Raw genomic sequence first — 18796 nt, forward strand, 5'->3', positions numbered from 1 at the left:
TCAGGGCAGAAGGAAAGGAGAGAAGAAAGAGACGTGATGGAAAGGGAGGATGAGGAGCGAGAGGAGAAAAGAAAACAGCCATTCTGTTCTTGCTATTCTGTGGCACAAAGGATTTGGTCTCTTTTTTTAGGCTCTATCACAGATTGCCTGTTATGCAACTTAAGTCCATTTTTGCACCGTTTTTATACAAATCCAATTTATGTGGCCTTGTAGAGATAATTTGTGTGTTTCTTTGTTGCATTCTGGGTTGCCGTTGTGTGTCTGTTGTGTTGCGGGAGCAAGAGGGTTGGTGGGAGCGCAGGTGTGCTGTGCTGTGCTGTGCTGTGGCTTGGTTGTTTTTCTGTTGTTCCCGTTGTCTGCTCTCCTCCAGGGACTCTGAGATCTGTTGTTTGTCCTCGTCACTGAGGAACTGCAGTGGCCCATCCGAGGCCATTTGCTGCAGTATTCCAAATAGAATATTGGAGTATTGATACCTTTAACACTGTGTTCATTTTCACACGATGAGTGTTAATGTCGTGTGGGATTAGTTTGCTTGAGAGTAAGTGTGTGTGTGTTTGTGTGTGTACTTATCACACCTGAGCACACAGGTGAGTCATGTCTTCTGATGCGTTCGCGGCAGCACCACAGGTCAGCACACCTGTGTTCCTCAACTGTGGCTGTGTGAGCTGCCTGGCTTTGATGGAACGTGTGTGTGTGTGTGTGTGTGTGTGTGTGTGTGTGTGTGTGTGTGTGTGTTCTCGTTCTCCTCTCCTCTGATTACTGTTATCTGTGGCCCCACTGGGTCTTCACCATATTGTAGGCTTCCTCAGCTGTAGTAGAGCAGAGCAGCGGTGATTGATTGGCAATGCCTGGGGATGGAGGGCCTCCTCCCTGCAGGTTGGTTCCCACTGTGGGTTCCCAGGATCCCCTGTGGTGGCCGGAAATTGAATGTGCTAATTAAGACGGCGAATGACTGGGAGAGGAGACCAGGGGGGTACTGTCTGGTAGGAGCATTGGGACAGCGATGGTCCCCCTCCCACTGTGCAACACACACACACACACACACACACACACACACACACACAGTAACACTCTCCACTCCTCAACCTGCACCCTTTGGCCCCAGCAGAGCTGAGTGACAGGCCGGGCCGGCCGAGGGAACAGAAACAGATGGCAAGTGAGATGAGCGCTCACAGCACTGCTTTAGGGCCGAGCCCACAGGAGTCTGGACAGAGCCAGGACCTGTATTGCGGACAGGGGCTTGGGAGAGAATTTTGGACCTGTGCGTTCTTTGCAAACCTGTGCTGTAACAGAGCTCTGGAGGGAGCTCCCTGAGGTTAAGGCCCGTCCACATGTGTATGACAGGGTTCCTACGCAGTATGGAAAACCTGGAAAAGTATGGAGAAATATTTGTGTTTCCAGACTATTGCATTTGCAGTACTAATCACTTCATTCAGGTCATAATGAACCATTCCTACTGTTGTGTAGATTAACTGTCAGTCCCCATCGTCAAGATACAACTATGATACAACTAAGATACAACTAAAAATGACCCAGATAAATGGACGAATAAGTGTTTAGTTCACTTCAGTTGTCCATACCTTTGTTTTTACCGAGTTATCCCAAACCAGATGTGGCTGCAATGTTGAGAATATGGTCAGAAAAATCTACCGAGAAGTTTGGAAATTTGAGTATGGAAAAAGTATGGAATTTTGAAATGGAAAATGTGTAGGAACCCTGGTATGACGAACTTGATGTGATGTAATGTGACGTGACGTGAACAGTATCATTGGGGATCAATTTCAGAGTGAATTTCTGATCGATATAAGCTGCCAATCAAAATCCATCTAATTTTAGACATCATAGTCATCAGGGTTCGTACGGGTGCTTGAAATCCTTGAAAATGCTTGAATTTTAATGTTGCGTTTTTAAGGTTTGAAAAGTGCTTGCATTTCGGATAAAGTGCTTGAAAATGCTTAAAATTGTAAGTGTATTTCTTTTGCCACAGATAGCCATTTGACGGAATAGCTAGTTTAGCCTATAGATGCAGAAAGTCGTAGAGTTTAAAATTAAAACTTCTCCGCCATGGTCCTCGCTTGCGCCTCTGCGTGTGTGACTGATCTGCCCAGTCTATGGATCTGCCAGTCTGTTTTCATGCGTGACAACGCCCCCTGCACACAGTCGGAGATGACCATCAACATGAAGTGAGGTTGCCGTTTTAATGAGCGTTGGTTAGAAAATAGCTAGTTCGGACTGTTGAACAGAAATCATGTAGGGTCATACAGATGCATTGCTAGCTAGGTCGCCATTAAAGCTAACATATTATTGAATAGGCAACTTATCTCCAATCATTGGAAAACAAGGAGAAAATTAGGTTGAAGAGGGAGACGAAACTTTATGGTATGTGAATGAATGCAAAACCGCACCAGTCATGTATATGGCCGTAGGCATATCTACCATAGAGGTCACCTTTCTTTCTTCAAATTTCGTTTTATTTATTAACTAAAAATAGCCGACAAGACAATTATCCTTGCATCAACGCACCGTCACGCACGCAACACGTAGTTGTAGATACCTCTAACATGTCAAAACGAAAGTACAGTTGACTCTGCCATCGCGGAGCTATGTCCTAACTAACGAACGCAACACAGTGTCTCACGCAGCTCAAATAAACTTCAATACCCACAAATCCATTGTCCAAAATAAATAATCGTCAGACCTGAACAAAGGCTGACTTCAAGGCCTAAAATGTTATGCTGAAATTCAGTGGAGTTGCAGCTAGCTAACCTGCACTGAAAATTAGATATCAGAGTATGGACCAATAGCATATAGATAGATAATAGTAGATATTTATATGGATATTATCTAAGCATGATATTGATTATTGGTCAGTTATTTACACAGGGGACAGGAGAAGGGAAATCAGGCAGAAAGGTGGAAATGAGGAGAAAGAGCTAGGAGAAGAGAGGGAAATAATAGGCAAAGGGCCCTCACAAGTGAGTGTGAGTCAATATGTGACACTAACTGTGTCAGAAGGTACAAGCTCCGCAGCCTATGACACTGCAATTTATAAATGCAACATTCACTACTCTGATGAGGAGAAGCAGAGCATTCCTAATTAAAGATGGAGCAGAGATCAGTATAAATATCCTCAAAACCAATTGGAGAAAAGGCTCTTGAAATACACAGGTGCATCTAAAAAAGTAAGTAAGTTGTGGAAAAGAGTGTTGGTTTAAGTTATAGACAAAACATGTTATAAATGATCATGATAGCCTTTACATTACAGCCCTATGGTTAAGTCTTTCATAGGCATATATAGGTTACTTTGCTCTTTTATAAATGTACCATATGCTTAATAGGCTGTATTTCTAAGTGTGATTTATGCTATAATGTATAAATTATATTTATGTCAATGTATCTATAAGTATCCGCAATATTCACCATAAGTCATCATTTAATGGGTTATTTTTCACATTTTTCTTCCTTGGGGGCATGCCCCCGGACCCCCATAGTATTTTGCGGGGGGCAACATTTCTATCAACACCCCTGACCTCGGTATTTGAATCCTGGCTACGGCCTTGGTCATGTCTCAAACTTCAGCTTAGTTTTGTGGTTTAATGCTTATAGGCTCTACAAGTGGAAAGGACATTAAAGCACCATGCATATGTGCATATCGTGCCGTTTGGCAAGAAGTTAAATTTATCCAATTATATGACAAGTCAGTCATCTTCACATCACCCAACGTCACATCTCTGCATTGCTAGCCTACTGGTTGGTAGCTCATGATAACAGATGTAGGCCTGTCTGCATGCCGTTGTAGGCAAGAAAGAGACATAATCAGTCTTGACTGTCATGAAAGAGCGAGCCTTAACATTAGTTTGAGTTCACATATTCAGCAAAGAATAGTTATTTGTTGAGTGATTATTTTCTTATTTTATTTTATTTATTTATTTAAATTTTTTTTTTTTTTTTTGGTATATTGACTCAGCCAGTTAGATAGCAAGCGTTAGATAGCAAGCAAAGTCTACTTCCAGACAGGTGACACATTTTTTAAGTTTTCCTTTAATTTCTTTTCCTGCTATTAAGAAAACACAATTTTGTCTGTTAAAACCATCTCTAAATGATAAAAAAGTAAAAATAATTTTGAGTTAGTATATTCGTATAGTATGTCATTTGCCACCGCTGTAAAGTGCTGGAAAAGCTTGAAAATTGACCTTGAAAGTGCTTGAAAAGTGCTTGAATTTAATGTTGGAATAGGTGTACGAACCCTGAGTCATGAACATGAGACTAGAGACTTTCTTTATGGTTGGTCAGTGGGGACGCTCATAAACGTAATGGTTCCCAGCGTGGACGAGCCTTGTGGCTCTGTGCTGATTGAGTTCAGCCTTGGCACAGGGGATGTGCTCTTCTCAGACCCAGTGGCAACAAGAACAAGAACAACAAAATGGCTCTAGGCTTTCCACTCTTGAGAAGTGAAGTGCTTCTGTTCCCAGCTGCATACTCAAGACAACCACAAACATCAGGTCTAGTCCTCGTTGATTTCCTCCGCCATCTCCATCTTTATTGGCCCTCTTCTGGGCGCTGTGCAAGCTGGTGAGCAGACGAGTGTGTCTGTCTCTTCTGTGACAGTCTCACTGTTGGTCTGTCCGCCTCGTTATTTCCCCTCATCCACTTGCCCATTTGGAACTTAATAGAATGCAATAGCATAGATGTTTATTTGCGGTGGAGCAATTTGTTCCCACAGGCTGGACGGAATGAGAGGGAGTCATTTGTGCGAGTGAGTCACAGCCAAAGAAGCCCAAACAAGTGCAAGATTGTGTGTCTCGATGACATTTTGTGTTGGTTGGTCTGCTTGGATTATTTTTCCTCTGTTACTGACTGAAGACAGACGGTGCCATCAAAGAACATAATAGAACAAGATAGAGAGAGCAGTTAGGCTGTGGTCAGTTGCTGTATAGTGACCACAGACAGGAAATTGGTCTTTCCACTGTGGGGTGGGCCTATGAGACCTATAGCTCACCATAACACAGAGGACTAGAGAGAGGAGAGGAGTAGAGAAAGGAGGAGAGAGGATGAGAGAGAAGTAGAGAAAGGAGGAGAGAGGAGAGGAGTAGAGAGGGGAGGAGAAGGACACAGGCATACATCTGGCTCTGTGCCTTCCATCTCCCCAGGAGCGGGAGCCAGTGAAAAACAGTGTGACCTTTCACAGAGGTTGCTCAGGAATAGGCGTGCGATGCAGTGCAGGGCTAGCTCAGTTCCCATGCTGATTTTATCCAGAGCTGCTGCCGCAACCAGGAAGGGAAAAGCCATTTTCTTCTCAATGGGGAGACGAGAGCAAGAAGGTTAAATGCCGGAACTCCTATTGAGGCCACCAAAACTGGCAGCACTTCAGAATGCCCCGCCACCACCTGCTCCTGTGTAAAATATGAACAGGTTGTGGCGAGTAAGGGAAGTATGCTTAAAAACTTGGTTTTGAATTATATAAGATGAGAAGTGTATATTGTACGCATGTATTAGTAATAGTAGTAGTAGAAAATGTACAATGTAATGTAGAAAGTATGCAAGAGAATGCATGTATATTATGTGCGACCAAGTACTTTGTATGCACCGTTGAAGGGCATTCATCCAAAATGGCATGGTTTCCATCCAAGAACCTGACTTTGGGTCTGCATTGGCATCCACTTTGCATACATCAGTACACTGCAGTTCCCTCTTGGATTGTAAACCACATAGTGATGTGATGTATGTGATGACATGCTGATGGCTGCAGCTGTGCTAAGGAACACACTCCACTTGTGGTTTACGTGGATGTATACTGCTCTGACCCTTTAAGGACAGCATGTTTGCCTGAATCTGATTGGCCACCCAAACAAAACACTTCTTGACTGTGCTCCCCTCACATTCATCTTAATCTCAAAACTGAAAGAGACGGATTCAGTTAAAGCATTCTAAACATCGAAACATGCCATTCTTTTGCCATTCTTTTAAAAACTGTTTTTTTGTTGGTTTTCGGGCTTGGCTGTACTCCATCCCAATAACATTCTGTATACCTTATTCCTGAGAAGTAGTCTACCTAAATCTAAAAAGAAAGGAGGATGAAAGAAACAACAGAAAGCAGCAAAAACTGAAGAACAAATTCCATCATCAATCCCCATAATGCAGTCAGTTCTCTCGGTTCCCTCTGTTGCTCTTGTGCACATTACCGGCCCATTTAGAGGATTGTTTGTGCACCAGCAGTTAATGGGCCTGGCTCTGCTGTCTCTTAAGGTTTTCAGTTGGAGGAGAGGAGTAAGGCCGATCTGAAGATGGTGAAATGTGCAGACATAGTCCCTCATAGCCATTCATCAGGACCACTTATACAGAATTTAGATCTTTGTATGTGTGTCCATTTCTCATTCCCATGTGTACAATTTTATGTTGATGTTCTGTCCTTCCACTTTTAAGAGGAATCTTCACATCCTCTAGTGTGAATGTTCATCATCATCAGCGTCACTGACTGTTATTACCGTATTTCACATTATCCTATGTCATTGTAGTGCTAGAATTCAGTGGAGTGTTGCAGTGCAAGTATTCAGTGGATCATAATTGTTCCTAAAAGAGAATGTTTTGTGCTAAAAGAAAACGTTTTCCTCCATCAGGGATGTTCATGAACTTGGCTTTCTATTAGCCTTCATCTTGTGCGTCTGGTCCTCTTTTCCAGGATGCCGAGTGGCCGGAGCAGCCCCCGGCAGACCTGACCATCCCCACCTCCCGCGAGGAGCAGCTGGAATACATACGCTGGAAGGCCGAGCGCGAGCAAATCGACCGTGAGCGCGTGGCCCGCCACAAGAATGCCAAGGGGCAGTGGCGGAGAGCCTGGGACCTGGACAAGCCACAGCTTGTGTAAGCTGTCAGCCTTTGTGTTTTGTTTTCTTTTGTTCTATGTATTTCTATTTTGTTTGTTGTTTTTTTGCATTGTTTGGTCTTTTTGTGGGTGTTTATGCACATTAGCCTAACAAATCTGCTTTCTTTTGAATCATCTCTTGCATGTTTGCATGGTTAAAACACTATCAGTTTGTAAAAAAATACTATTAAATATGAGTGGACTCTCCTTGTTGTCTGGCTGCTTTTAGTTACTCTCTTAATGATAGTACTAATATACTGTCTGGCTTGCATTTACTTTCCTGATTATCTCCCATCGCAAAACCATACTAACATGCTTATCAAATAATCTCATTTTTTTTTTCCAGCTGACTTGACACAAGCTTCTAACTCTGTAACATTGCATAGCATTTCAACATTGCGGTAGAATGCAAACATGCACTTTCTTTGCATTGTCATGGTTGCATTGCCTGGTTTTCAGGCTGCTGTGCATGTTTTGGACTGTATTTGTTGTTTTTGTCAGTGGAAAGGTAATGTGAGTGTACGTCATTCCACAATGAACCACAATTAACTGGTTCACATTCTAAATTCTCCCCACATCTTGTGATGGGGCATCACAAGACAAAATTCAATCAAGCCTCATTAGACAGGAATGATGCAAAAGTACCTGAATGAATGAGATTTGAGTAGAACATAGTAGCGGTAATGTTGAATTAAATAACAGAAGACTTTGAGTCTTAGTGAAGGGCAAGGAGGGTCATTGTGAACGTCTGTCAACTGTTGTGCATAAAGAGGCAACATTGTACACTGTGTCCTAAACAGGCTAGCCTGCCCTTGTACAAACATCCTGCTTATTAGCACTCTTAGATGTGTAGTGATAGTAAAACAGTGCCACAGTTCCATTTCTGAGTCATGCTTATTAGTTCTGATGAAATTTAAATTGTCCCTTACGATATGTTTAGCTCTTTCAGCGTTCCCTACCATTTAAAGGTACCGTACTTGCAGAGAAGCAGTTGGTTTTAGACTTGGTGTTAATTATGACTGTGCACATTTGTTGTATTCCCTAAAGTCTGGGCTCTGTCAGCAGGAACAGCTGGTGACATCCTCCGGAGCATTAAGATCACATTGCCACCAACAGGCAGCGTAGAGACAACTAAAAACAAGCATCTGAAAACGCTTGTGTGGTGAATAGTCAGAGACTTTTCCCAAAGCGGACCACTGCACAAATTAATGCAATCTGCTCCCCCACATGAGTGAATTTAAAGGGCTTTGAAAAGCAAAGCAAGGGGGGATAGAGAGAGAGAGGGACTATTTTTAGTGTGTTGGAATGCCTTGCCTTATTAGGCAGAGTTTGAGAACACTCCAGAGCGAAAGAATAGAGAAGGAAATGGTTCCTGATTGAGCTCCTCTCCAAGAACCTGGTTCACTGTGTGTGACTTGGATGTGTTTACAAACACCTCTCAGTCACAAGTGGAGTGGACCCCCATGCTGTGTGGCAGAACACTACAAGTAGAACAGATAAAAGAGTGGATGCTATTGCACAGATGCTAGCTTCAGAGTCCTACAGTGTCTGGAGAGCTACGGCAGTGAAGGTCATCAGGTCCCAACCACCCCACTCCCAACCGCCCCAGTGGGAAATAAGCAAGGAGGAGGCTGGGTTCACTGTGGTGCTGCTTTGAGGAGTATGGAAACTGACTCTGGAATGAGGACGTCTCACAAAACTGGACTGAGCTGCTTACTCATCAAGCAAACAATTAACAATTGATGTGTGGTTGCCAAACTCCATTCTCCCATCATGAGGTGCAGAATTGCTCAGTGCTTCATGCATATTATCATTAGTAGCTGTGGTCTCTCACAAATCTATATAATGAGTAGCGAATTGAAAAGAAAGGTCTAATCATAGTATTGTAGTGATGTCAGTTGACAATTAACAAAATAGCTAGATGCTTTGTTGATGGTGTCCCATGTTGATGTCATTGCCCTGTCAGCCATGGGAATTGTATCCCAGTGCTATGCAGGCAGAGCTTATACATTCCCTCATGGCTCACTACAGATATAAATCTTTGTTACAACACATGCATTATTCTATAGTTATATGACAGTAACTCTAGTCCTGTTTAGGCTTACAAGATACTGTATAGCTTGGCAGGGCATCAGAACCCAACCCTCTTCCAAAATCATTGGTCTTTAAACAGCTCTCTGCACAGGATTCAGTGCCATTTTAAAAGTGCTCCATATGACAATGTATTGTGCTCTTTATTCCTTCAGTTTGAACGGCAAAACAGTTGTCTTTTTTCAAACTGTCTAATTCATGTGATAACTCCTTTTGTTGAATAGATTTGTGTCCACTCGCTCTTGTCACCCTTCTCTGGAAACTACTGCATGCCTACTGAAGTGTTCTATTTCTGTGGGCAAATTCTGTTATCAGTTTTTCAGATAATCCACCAGGGGAAGCAGAACGGCCCCAGTCAAACAGAGGTGAGGATAACATAACCAGAAGTCGCGCATTCAGAGTTTGAATGTTAATTCTGTATCCATTTTCTAACCAAAAGTGTAACATTTTATTGGAGCACATGCAGAGCCACATCTCTGTTTTCATTTGAAGTAGTCATGTCTCAGTATTTTTACCAGGAATGGGGTTCAAACCCACATGGACAGTTCTCCATTGGGTCTTAAGTCCAACGCCTTAACCACTCGGCCATCCTGGGATTGCTCTCCCATAATACCTTTTGAAAAAATTACTAATTTTACCTGATTTTGATTTTCTAGGAGGCAGGGCTCCCAAAAGAGGCTCAAAATCAGCTGGCGAATCACAAGGTGGGAGAGTCTCACTCAGATTTTAGTTGCCTCTTCCTTGTGTTGGTTGTTGTTCCCACAATGCATCACTACTGGAATGCCCCATGAGCTTGTCCTCATCTTACTCAGGTCACCATGGCAGAGGCAGAGACAGGAAGGGCAAGAACTCTCCAGCTGTGGTGGGCAGCAAAGCCAAGGGCAAGGAGCGCCTGACGGGAAGAGCTCGAAGGTGACCCTCCTGCCCCTCAACTGGGAAGCTGTTGCTTTGCTCACTGATGCTGGTGTAGGATTTCTGATATTTGAGCTCAGCAGCCACTCAACTTGAGCCCCATCAAATGAAAGATTAAGTGCTTTTGAGGCAAAGTTGGATGATGATTGATTGGCTGGAACACTATTTTGTATTTCCCATATACAGACCCAAAACTGCAAATGAACAGCAATGTTTTTTAACACAAATTCTGGACAAACAGCGAAAGGAACACAGAGAATTTCACAGAAAAAAGTGGATTAAAACCCATGCTATAAATTGTTGCAAAATGTTGGTTTAAACGATATCGCTACGCAGAAGTCATCTTACAGAACTGCTAGCTTTTTCTCAGTGGCTGTGTCCTGTGGCCCTGATATATAACAGAAAGGCCAGTATTTACAAATCTCCGTTTACACACAGCTCCCGTTGGGCCACTGTCAAATGGAGCGTAGCCACTCAATAGTCCCTCTCACCATAAAGCACAACCAGACACACTGGCGACACTGTGGTCTTCATCAAGCAGAGATTTAGCAAGTCTTACTCTTTCTGCGCACAAGAGGAATGCCGGACATCCTAAGCCTGTCCCATTCTTAGCTTTGTGCTCTTGTTCGAAGTCCGTTCATGTTACACAATCTTGGCTTGATATTAGAATGCCAAAAATCCTTCTGCCATCTTTTATTAATTTGAATGCGTAACTCTTGTCCATCTACTGTCATTTTGGCTTTTTCATCAAATGGAACAGCTGACTCAAAATGTAGTACAGCATCCGTTAAGCGCTTGGACACACCTATCATTGATTGTTTTTCTATACTCCTACTGTACACTGTGGAAAAAACTATGAAATAACACACTTGGCTCAGATGGGCTGTGTAGTTGGCCCCAGTTATCAGTGATTTAAACATGGAGTAACAGGTCCAACTGTTTTGTGTGCATGAAATGATCTTTCAGCTTTATAATGCAGTATTGCATCAATATCAGATGAAGGATACAGACCTCTGGTGTTATCTCAGAACTGTCAGTGCGTGTGTCACACTCACTGTCCCACCCCAGTGATGCTCTTCTTATGTGTCAAACGCCAATCAATTCAATTTTAACTGTGCAGAAGTTTGCACTTTTCAAATTCAGCAGCAGTGTCTCTGCAATCACTTTGGTGTCAACACTACAGCAGAAACTAAATAATGAAAGACTTTTCATTGCAGATGGGACACTAAAGACATGGAGGGAAATAAACAGGCAAGTGGCTGTTCAAAGCTGTGCTGTATAATACTTGAACAGTAACTTGAGAAAAAATAATCTGTACATGAAGACATTTGTAGATATGTAATCAAACATTTTGTTTATTAATAGAGAGAGTAGATCTTTCATATTATTATGCATTTCACTGTATAAAGCACCTCTTGCTTCCAGTGGCCAATGACTTCATATATGTTGACCTCTATCTGACCTCTAGCCCTCAGAGACAAGTCTGGAGGAGTTTCTGGAGGAGCTTGATGCCCTCTGTGACCCCGATAACCCCTCCACTGACTCCAAGGCACCGCTGGACTCCGATGGGACTGCAGCTGCCACTGCTGCCAATGATGAACACAATGGTGTGGAGATTGAGTCCGTTACACTGGACACAAAGCAGGCAGATGCGGCATCTAGAGCACCATCTGGTGATTATGATGCAGGGAAAGGGGGGAATCCAGAGGTGGCCTCGCCCAAAGGAACCGAGAAGAAGGTGCGGTTCTCAGAGGGACTCGTCCAGGGTGGCCACATCCAGAGGAATTCCAACACTGTCACCGCTGAGACCAAGGGGAGCTTGTTGAAAGGGGTCTCGTCGCAGATGAAGACAGACTTAAAAGCCGGAGCAGAGGCAAACGGCACCACTGACGAATCCCAGCAGACACAGACACAGACACAACAGCAACAGACAGAGGCACAGCAGCATGAGGCTGATGGCAATGGCCAGGAGGAGCAGGACACTCCTCATGTCAGCCCGAGTGGCACAGAGAGCGGCAGCCCCGCTGCCCCCGCCCAGAAGGCACAGGAGGAGAAGACCGAAGACAAGAAGGAGAGAGCACTCGAGACTGACCTGGACACTGGAAAGGACAAGGAACAACAGCCAGGTGAAGAGGTCCAGGAGCCTTCTCACTCCAATGCCTCTGACACAACTGAGACAGCCAAGAGAGTACCCAGCACAGAGACAGAGGGAGAGGCCTCCACACTGGCAGATCAAGCTCCAGCCTCACAGGCTCCAGTACAGCAGGCCCCAGTACAGCAGACTCCAGACCAGCAGGCTCCAGATCAGCAGGCTCCAGATCAGCAGGCCCCAGTACAGCAGGCTCCAGATCAGCAGGCTCCAGTACAGCACGCTCCAGTACAACAGGCTCCAGCCACGCAGGCTCCAAACCAGCAGGCTCCAGTACAGCAGGCTCCAGTACAGCAGGCCCCAGATCAGCAGGCCCCAGTACAGCAGGCCCCAGTACAGCAGGCCCCAGTACAGCAGGTCCCAGTACAGCAGGCTCCAGATCAGCAGGCTCCAGTACAGCACGCTCCAGTACAACAGGCTCCAGCCACACAGGCTCCAAACCAGCAGGCTCCAGTACAGCAGGCCCCAGATCAGCAGGCCCCAGTACAGCAGGCCCCAGTACAGCAGGCCCCAGTACAGCAGGCCCCAGATCAGCAGGCCCCAGTACAGCAGGCCCCAGTACAGCAGGCTCCAGATCAGCAGGCTCCAGTACAGCACGCTCCAGTACAGCAGGCTCCAGCCACACAGGCTCCAAAACAGCAGGCTCCAGTACAGCACGCTCCAGTACAGCAGGCTCCAGCCTCACAAGCTCCAGACCAGCAGGCTCCAGATCAGCAGGCTCCAGACCAGCAGGCTCCAGACCAGCAGGCCCCAGTACAGCAGGCTCCAGTACAGCAGGCCCCAGTACAGCAGGCTCCAGTACAGCAGGCTCCAGACCAGCAGGCTCCAGCCTCACAAGCTCCAGAGCACACCAAGACTAGCACAAGCAGGGCTACAGGTGAGTCCTATTTACAGTATCTGAAGTGGTGAGAGAGACCCTTTCTGAGGTCTGTTAAAAAAATAGTCCAGCCATTCACATACTGCTGCTATGTGACAGTACTACACTGTGCTTTGGATAATAAATAGAAAATGGAAATAGCTGCAGGTAACCTAGTTTTAATGTTTCAATAAGATGATTATATTAAGGGCCCTCTTTTGTGTATAAACTGAGAATGTTTAGTAATTGCTGTTTATGTACGTCACCCCACACAGAGGAGCTGATCGACTCCAGCTTGTCTGTGCTCAGTCTAGACACAGGGGACGCCCATCAAGACCACGCTACCAGCACAGAGAAGGTGAGAGATGAACTAGATTCAAGTTTATAGATATGTATATTAAGAGAAGTCCTTTACATCAGTTGTTCCTATATTCAAATTGCTCACTTGAAATTACTTTGGTGGTGAGCATCTGGCAAATAAATAAACATATACACACAATCATGGACGGATGTCAGGAATACACACTGATGAGGGGCTGCCCTAGAATGAGCCCTGTATGCTGGGGGAGAGAGTTTCATCAGCAGCCTACATAACCAGCAGCTGGGACTGGCTGCAGATTCATTAGCATTGGAAATCCGCTCCTGACCAAGCCTGAGTGAGTGAGTGAGTGAGTGAGTGAGTGAACGCTCAGTTGCAGAGCTGAAGTGGTTTGACAAACGCTGTTAAAGGGAGGAAAAAACTGAAAAAAGAAGGTGATGCAAAAGATTGGTGATGCATTACTGTCCTGTTATGTAACATAAGTGGTTAAGAGAGAGAAAAAAAGCTTTTGATTTTCTCACTTCCTCTTTTATGTTTTTCTTTGTATTGCAGGCACGGGAAGATGGAAAAGTGGTCTAAAAGGCACATATCCCAGTTTGGAGTTAGCCGATTCTATATGAGATGGAAAAACAAAAACTGAAACCAAAAGAGGTTTTTTATTAAACATGCCTTTTTTTCTGATTGATTCCTAACACGCTTACATAATGCTAAAAGAAAACCTCAATAGCACTATGAATGTGTTTTGTGGACAATTTTTGTTGAACTGAATCTGTTTATAGAAACCACCTGATCATTGAATGTTGATGAAGGTTACGAATGTTCGTTAGAGGGTAATCAGTATGTTAGACTCTAGGAAATGATGGAAGTCCTTTTAGGTATCTCTACCTGCTTAAAATATGTTGTTTACAAGCACTTTATTTTTTATCGAATAATTGAAATGACCAGAGGTTTTGTGGTTTAATATGACTACAGTAGTAAGCCTATAGGGTTGATTGTCTGGTTTGCTTGAACTTGAATGAAGTCTAAATTTTTTTTTCGAATGGCACAGCCCTCTCTGACACTAGTTACTATTAGTGCAATTGAGATCATATGTATATACCATTACAGGGCTTATATGCTGATCTCTTGTTTCCCAGTCCACTCTATGGCATCTAGGACTGCATTCAAAAAGGTTGAATCAGCTTACATGGGTATTTCCAATACAATTAATGAAATTGGAAAGTTGTCTATGACTTGAAAACTATTAAGTTTTCTCCTTTGGCCTTACGTGTATATTTGTCGGACTTACAAAGGTTCAGGTACTGCTGCTGTTCAGTGAGTTAACCTTAGCAGTGTTGTAATGTTAGGAATTCAGTTTCTGATGGATAATTTTTTGCATCATTTTTTCATTCAAAAAGAATTTCACATCTGAATATTAGTATTTAGTGGCTCTAAGACACACAAGTCTTTATTCTCCATTCATACAAAAGTTGCATGGTACAGATCATTTTTGAAATTGTGTCTATTCATGCCTTAACAGTTATGTAGGAGACAGTGGGAGTTATAGGCATTGTATGCCAGCAGTTCTGTATTTAAAGACTTAAACATATGTTTGCACTCAAGAAATAAGCTATTAACTTTTTGGTAATAGTCACTCAATGTTTACAGTTAGCTTTGAAAAGTAGACATGGGCTCCCCTAGATCCAATTCAGCTTGGGTTTGTACTCCATGTAAGCTATGATTTCAAGGTATCCTTATTTAATTTAAAGCAACATTATGGTAAAAGAGTAATTTATTTAGTTTAGAATGAAAAAATAAAAAACAATTTAGAAGCAAATGTTATTGTCACTTTTACCATGGACTCTGTTGGAAGATACGTGCAAAATGAGTATTAAAGAGTTCAAGTTTGCCTTTGACTATTTCCCTGTGTACACAGTTATTCATCCCAGGCAGTGGAATTGTGTGGGCTGCCATGCTCTTAAAAATTATCCAGAATTAATTGGCATATTTTTCAATATGTAATCAATTAATGCTTTAAGAATATTGTGTGTGTGTGTGTGTGTGTGTGTGTGTGTGTGTGTGTGTGTGTGTGTGTGAATGACCTCATCCCTGAACTCTCTGCAATATTGTTTGGTTGTACCTTTGTGGGCAATGAACATTTTCTCTTCTGCTAGAGCTATAACACCCCCCCCCCCCCCCCCCCCCCCCCATTGATGAGTCTGAGTGTCCATCATTTTCATGTGTGTTCATATAACCTTGTTGAGGGAGGAGGGGTGGATAATCCTTTAGGCATTTCCGTAATAACATTTTAGTAACCAGATAAGAAAGCTGAAACAGCGCTGGAGCCAATGCTGGCTGAATGATCAGTGTGTTATCACATTGTTATGCCACGTGCAGCTTCACCATGCCAGGTGTCAGGGCATTTGGCCTCATCACAGGAGGTGGAGATGCACCACTCACAGGGCCAACCCGGTGAGATCTCAGCTCCACCTAGCTGTCTGTCAGTGTGTCCTTCAGCAGGGCACTGAACTCAATTGTAGTAGATATTGAAATGACCCTACAATTACCATCTGATATCCAGGTGTAAATCCACCCTGTCGCTGCCTAACCTGGGACTTATCTGGACAGTGTGTCTCCTGAAAGCATCATCTGAGCGACCGCCATGGTGACCATGGAAAGAGAGTATTCAAAAAGATAATCTGTCTGTCATCGAACAGTGAAGAGAAAATGCACAAAATGTGTAGTAGTGGTTCAACAACTGATGTGTTAGGACCAAGCTTTGCTCATTTTACAGTGCTTTTGGGAAGCCCTATTTCTGAGCCAGATGCTGTTTTTGGATGGAGCTGCTACTGATTAAAGTAAAGTATTACCTTTGAGGGCTTCCTAATGTAAACAATACCTGTGCAGATTGGGTCATGTCTGGTCCAAGAATGTTCCACATGTGCTGTAGTATATGTAACCTGTTTGGTTTCACATATCTTATCTCACTGAAATTGGTCAGCAAGTCGGAAATTAGTCACTTGCCATTTAATTGCTAAAACTGAATTGTCCTCTGCAAATTGATAAATGACTAAATCAGATTTTGTCCAAATTCCATTGACTTATTAAGTGACATTTCAGTGGAAATAAATAGAACATTTTCAGCTCATGTTCTCCAGAGCATCTCCCTCTGTAATGGGTCTAGTTCATATCTGGTACAGAATCACATTCATTCCTACTTCACCAGTCAGACACGTATTGAGCCATTAGAGCAGCCACACTCTAAAATGCTTGTTGCTGGTATAAGAAACAAAATAATGAAACAATTTGATATGCTGCTTAGTAGACCACCAAGCTGAGATCTTGAGCAGCCTACTTTGAGGAAAGTGTATTGTCTTGTAACTGTGAATCTGTGTGAATGTTCAAATGGGGCTGTTTTGTATAATTCTATACATCTAATTATGCACAGGCTCGCATGTTGTTTATAGTGTGTGTGTGATTGTCTATGAACTGTGACTGTGAGGAATGAGGTCCTATTTGGTGGGTCAGTTTCCGTGACAAATCAGATAAGGTTGTTGCTGCACCGTCTCAGACTTTGTTCAAACCTTGTCTATATCAAGAATGGGTTCCAAAACCAAGGCCTGTAAAATATTTCTGTTCAAATCTTATGTCTTCATATTATTTCCAGCCCTGGTAATTACTTCAGTTTTACAGCCTGAAAATCATATTGTCGGGTAAGCCATGTTTGGGCATTAATATAATGAAAAGTATTATTCATAAGCAGCCCACACGTTGTAGGGTGGAAGACCAGTATGACTGAACCATTAAAAGTTTGTACGGCATTTTCATTGGCTTTCTACAAGGCCCTAGATTTGGAAAAAGTGTGACATTAAGGGTAGTATAAACTTGTTTTTGTACGCATTTGGTATCAATCATTATTTTTTTCCCCTATGCATACTATATTTCATCCACATATAATGGGCTTGAAGACTTTAAGGATTAAACAAGGGGAGGTTGTGTTTTCCAGACATTTTCATAGGATTAAAATGGTACAGTATGTGGGGTAGCAAGTATAGGCACTTGAAAATCTATGTGAAAGTAGCTAAGTGTATGGGCATTTAGTGTACAAAGTGCCAATGTTGTACCATAGATAAATAAATTGAGTCATTGTTTTGCCCTAGGGCCAAGAATGAAAACCCATACTGTAGGTATACAATGTAACTCAATGTCACCAGTTTTGCACTTTTTTCTATATCTAGGGCCTTATTTAAAACTAATGAGCATGCAGTACAAACTTTTAATGGTCCATTCATATCGAGAACACGTATGTCTTCGACCCTACAAAGTTTGGGCAGGCTAGGAATAATACTTCTCAAGATATTAATGCCCAAACATGGCCTCCAAGTTAAGGCATTTACTGTATGAGAGCAACTGTTTATGAAATGCACACATTTGCACAAAACAAATGCAAAACATTGGAATTTAACACAAATATTTTACTGGTCTTAGTTTTGGGACCTAAATAGGTAGACAAACTTTGTGCAAAATCTGAGACGGTGCAGAAGCCATTTTCCTGGATTTTGTCTGATTTGACACGGAATGACTGGTGTTCATTTGCAGTGGCATTGCATAAGCACTTGCCAAACCAACACTTGCCATTGGCACTGGATGTGAAAAGAAAGTTGGGGAGTTGAAATAGTATAAGTGGCTTAGTAAGCCTCTCCAAGCCTTGCATGGTTTCAGTGCTTGTCTTTTGGGATTAGCACCCGACAATAAGTGTTGCAAATGTATCATCCTGACACCCGGGTGGAGTGTATGCATCTGTCTGCTGTATTCTCCCAACCTGTGAACGCTCCTGTCTGAGTCTGTGCTTCTGCTTATCCTCTTCAGCCTGCACCGTCCTCCCTGGAGGAGCAGGGGGGTGACTGTGACGTGCATGTGGCTCCTGACAACACAGTGCACAGCGCAGCTCATCTGAGCAGGCCTGGAGCCCGGGCCAAGACTGCACTATGGGTCTGGAGAGACTCGGCCCGGCCGCACCTGCTGCCTCCCATGCCTCAGCCCCACAGTGCTGCTCCCTTTCCCTCTGTGTTCCAGGGTACATCTGTTTGAACAACATTCACTTAAACCATGCCATGTTATTTGAGTTATGCCTTTTCTATATAGAAGCAGACTGTAGAAAAAAAACCTCTCCTTTAACTGCATTTATTTTCCACTGCCTTTAACGTTTTATGTTTATTTCATTTAATTTTTCTATTTCATTTTGTTTTATTTGTATTTTATTTTCATATATCTCTTGATTTGTTTTTGTTTTTAATCATTATTATATTGTTATTGTAGTGCTGTCTACATATTTCTTATTTTCATCACTGATCAGATAAAGTGCTATACACATACATCTAATCTTGAACATCAGCAGCTGGTTGCACCAGTCAAGTGTAAGTTTGATTGTAAGTTTAGGTGTAAGGTGTGTCTTAAGCCTTACGTTGAAACCAACTAACGGCAAAATGTTTTTTCCTGCATTAAATATCCTGCCTTGGACGTCAATCTTGCCATGAAACTGTGCCGGAAAAACTTGTGATCCATATCAGGATGTTGACTGTATATTTTTTTGGAGCTACTCACATGAGATTAGCATTTGATTAATTT

General features: G+C 43.0%; 1 protein-coding gene across 2 annotated transcripts in view; it reads left to right on the forward strand.

Annotated features, from left to right (window-relative positions):
- The window catches only part of ccdc9b (coiled-coil domain containing 9B), a 36765-nt gene extending 21688 nt beyond the window's left edge, over positions 1–15077 (forward strand). For both annotated transcript variants that reach the window (XM_076299711.1, XM_076299714.1), the window contains exons 7-14: positions 6680–6861; positions 9269–9318; positions 9610–9657; positions 9766–9865; positions 11083–11116; positions 11334–12891; positions 13146–13228; positions 13742–15077. In XM_076299711.1, coding sequence (XP_076155826.1) covers positions 6680–6861; positions 9269–9318; positions 9610–9657; positions 9766–9865; positions 11083–11116; positions 11334–12891; positions 13146–13228; positions 13742–13768 — 2082 coding nt within the window. In that variant the 3' untranslated portion in view covers positions 13769–15077. The remainder of the gene's footprint in view (positions 1–6679; positions 6862–9268; positions 9319–9609; positions 9658–9765; positions 9866–11082; positions 11117–11333; positions 12892–13145; positions 13229–13741) is intronic.
- Positions 15078–18796: the final 3719 nt, after the last annotated feature.

This window comes from Alosa pseudoharengus, unplaced genomic scaffold (genome assembly GCF_046254945.1).
Source record: "Alosa pseudoharengus isolate Yale_2024_CS ecotype anadromous, Long Island Sound unplaced genomic scaffold, YU_APseudo_1.1 YU_APseudo_1.1_scf_22, whole genome shotgun sequence".
NCBI lineage: Eukaryota > Metazoa > Chordata > Actinopteri > Clupeiformes > Clupeidae > Alosa > Alosa pseudoharengus.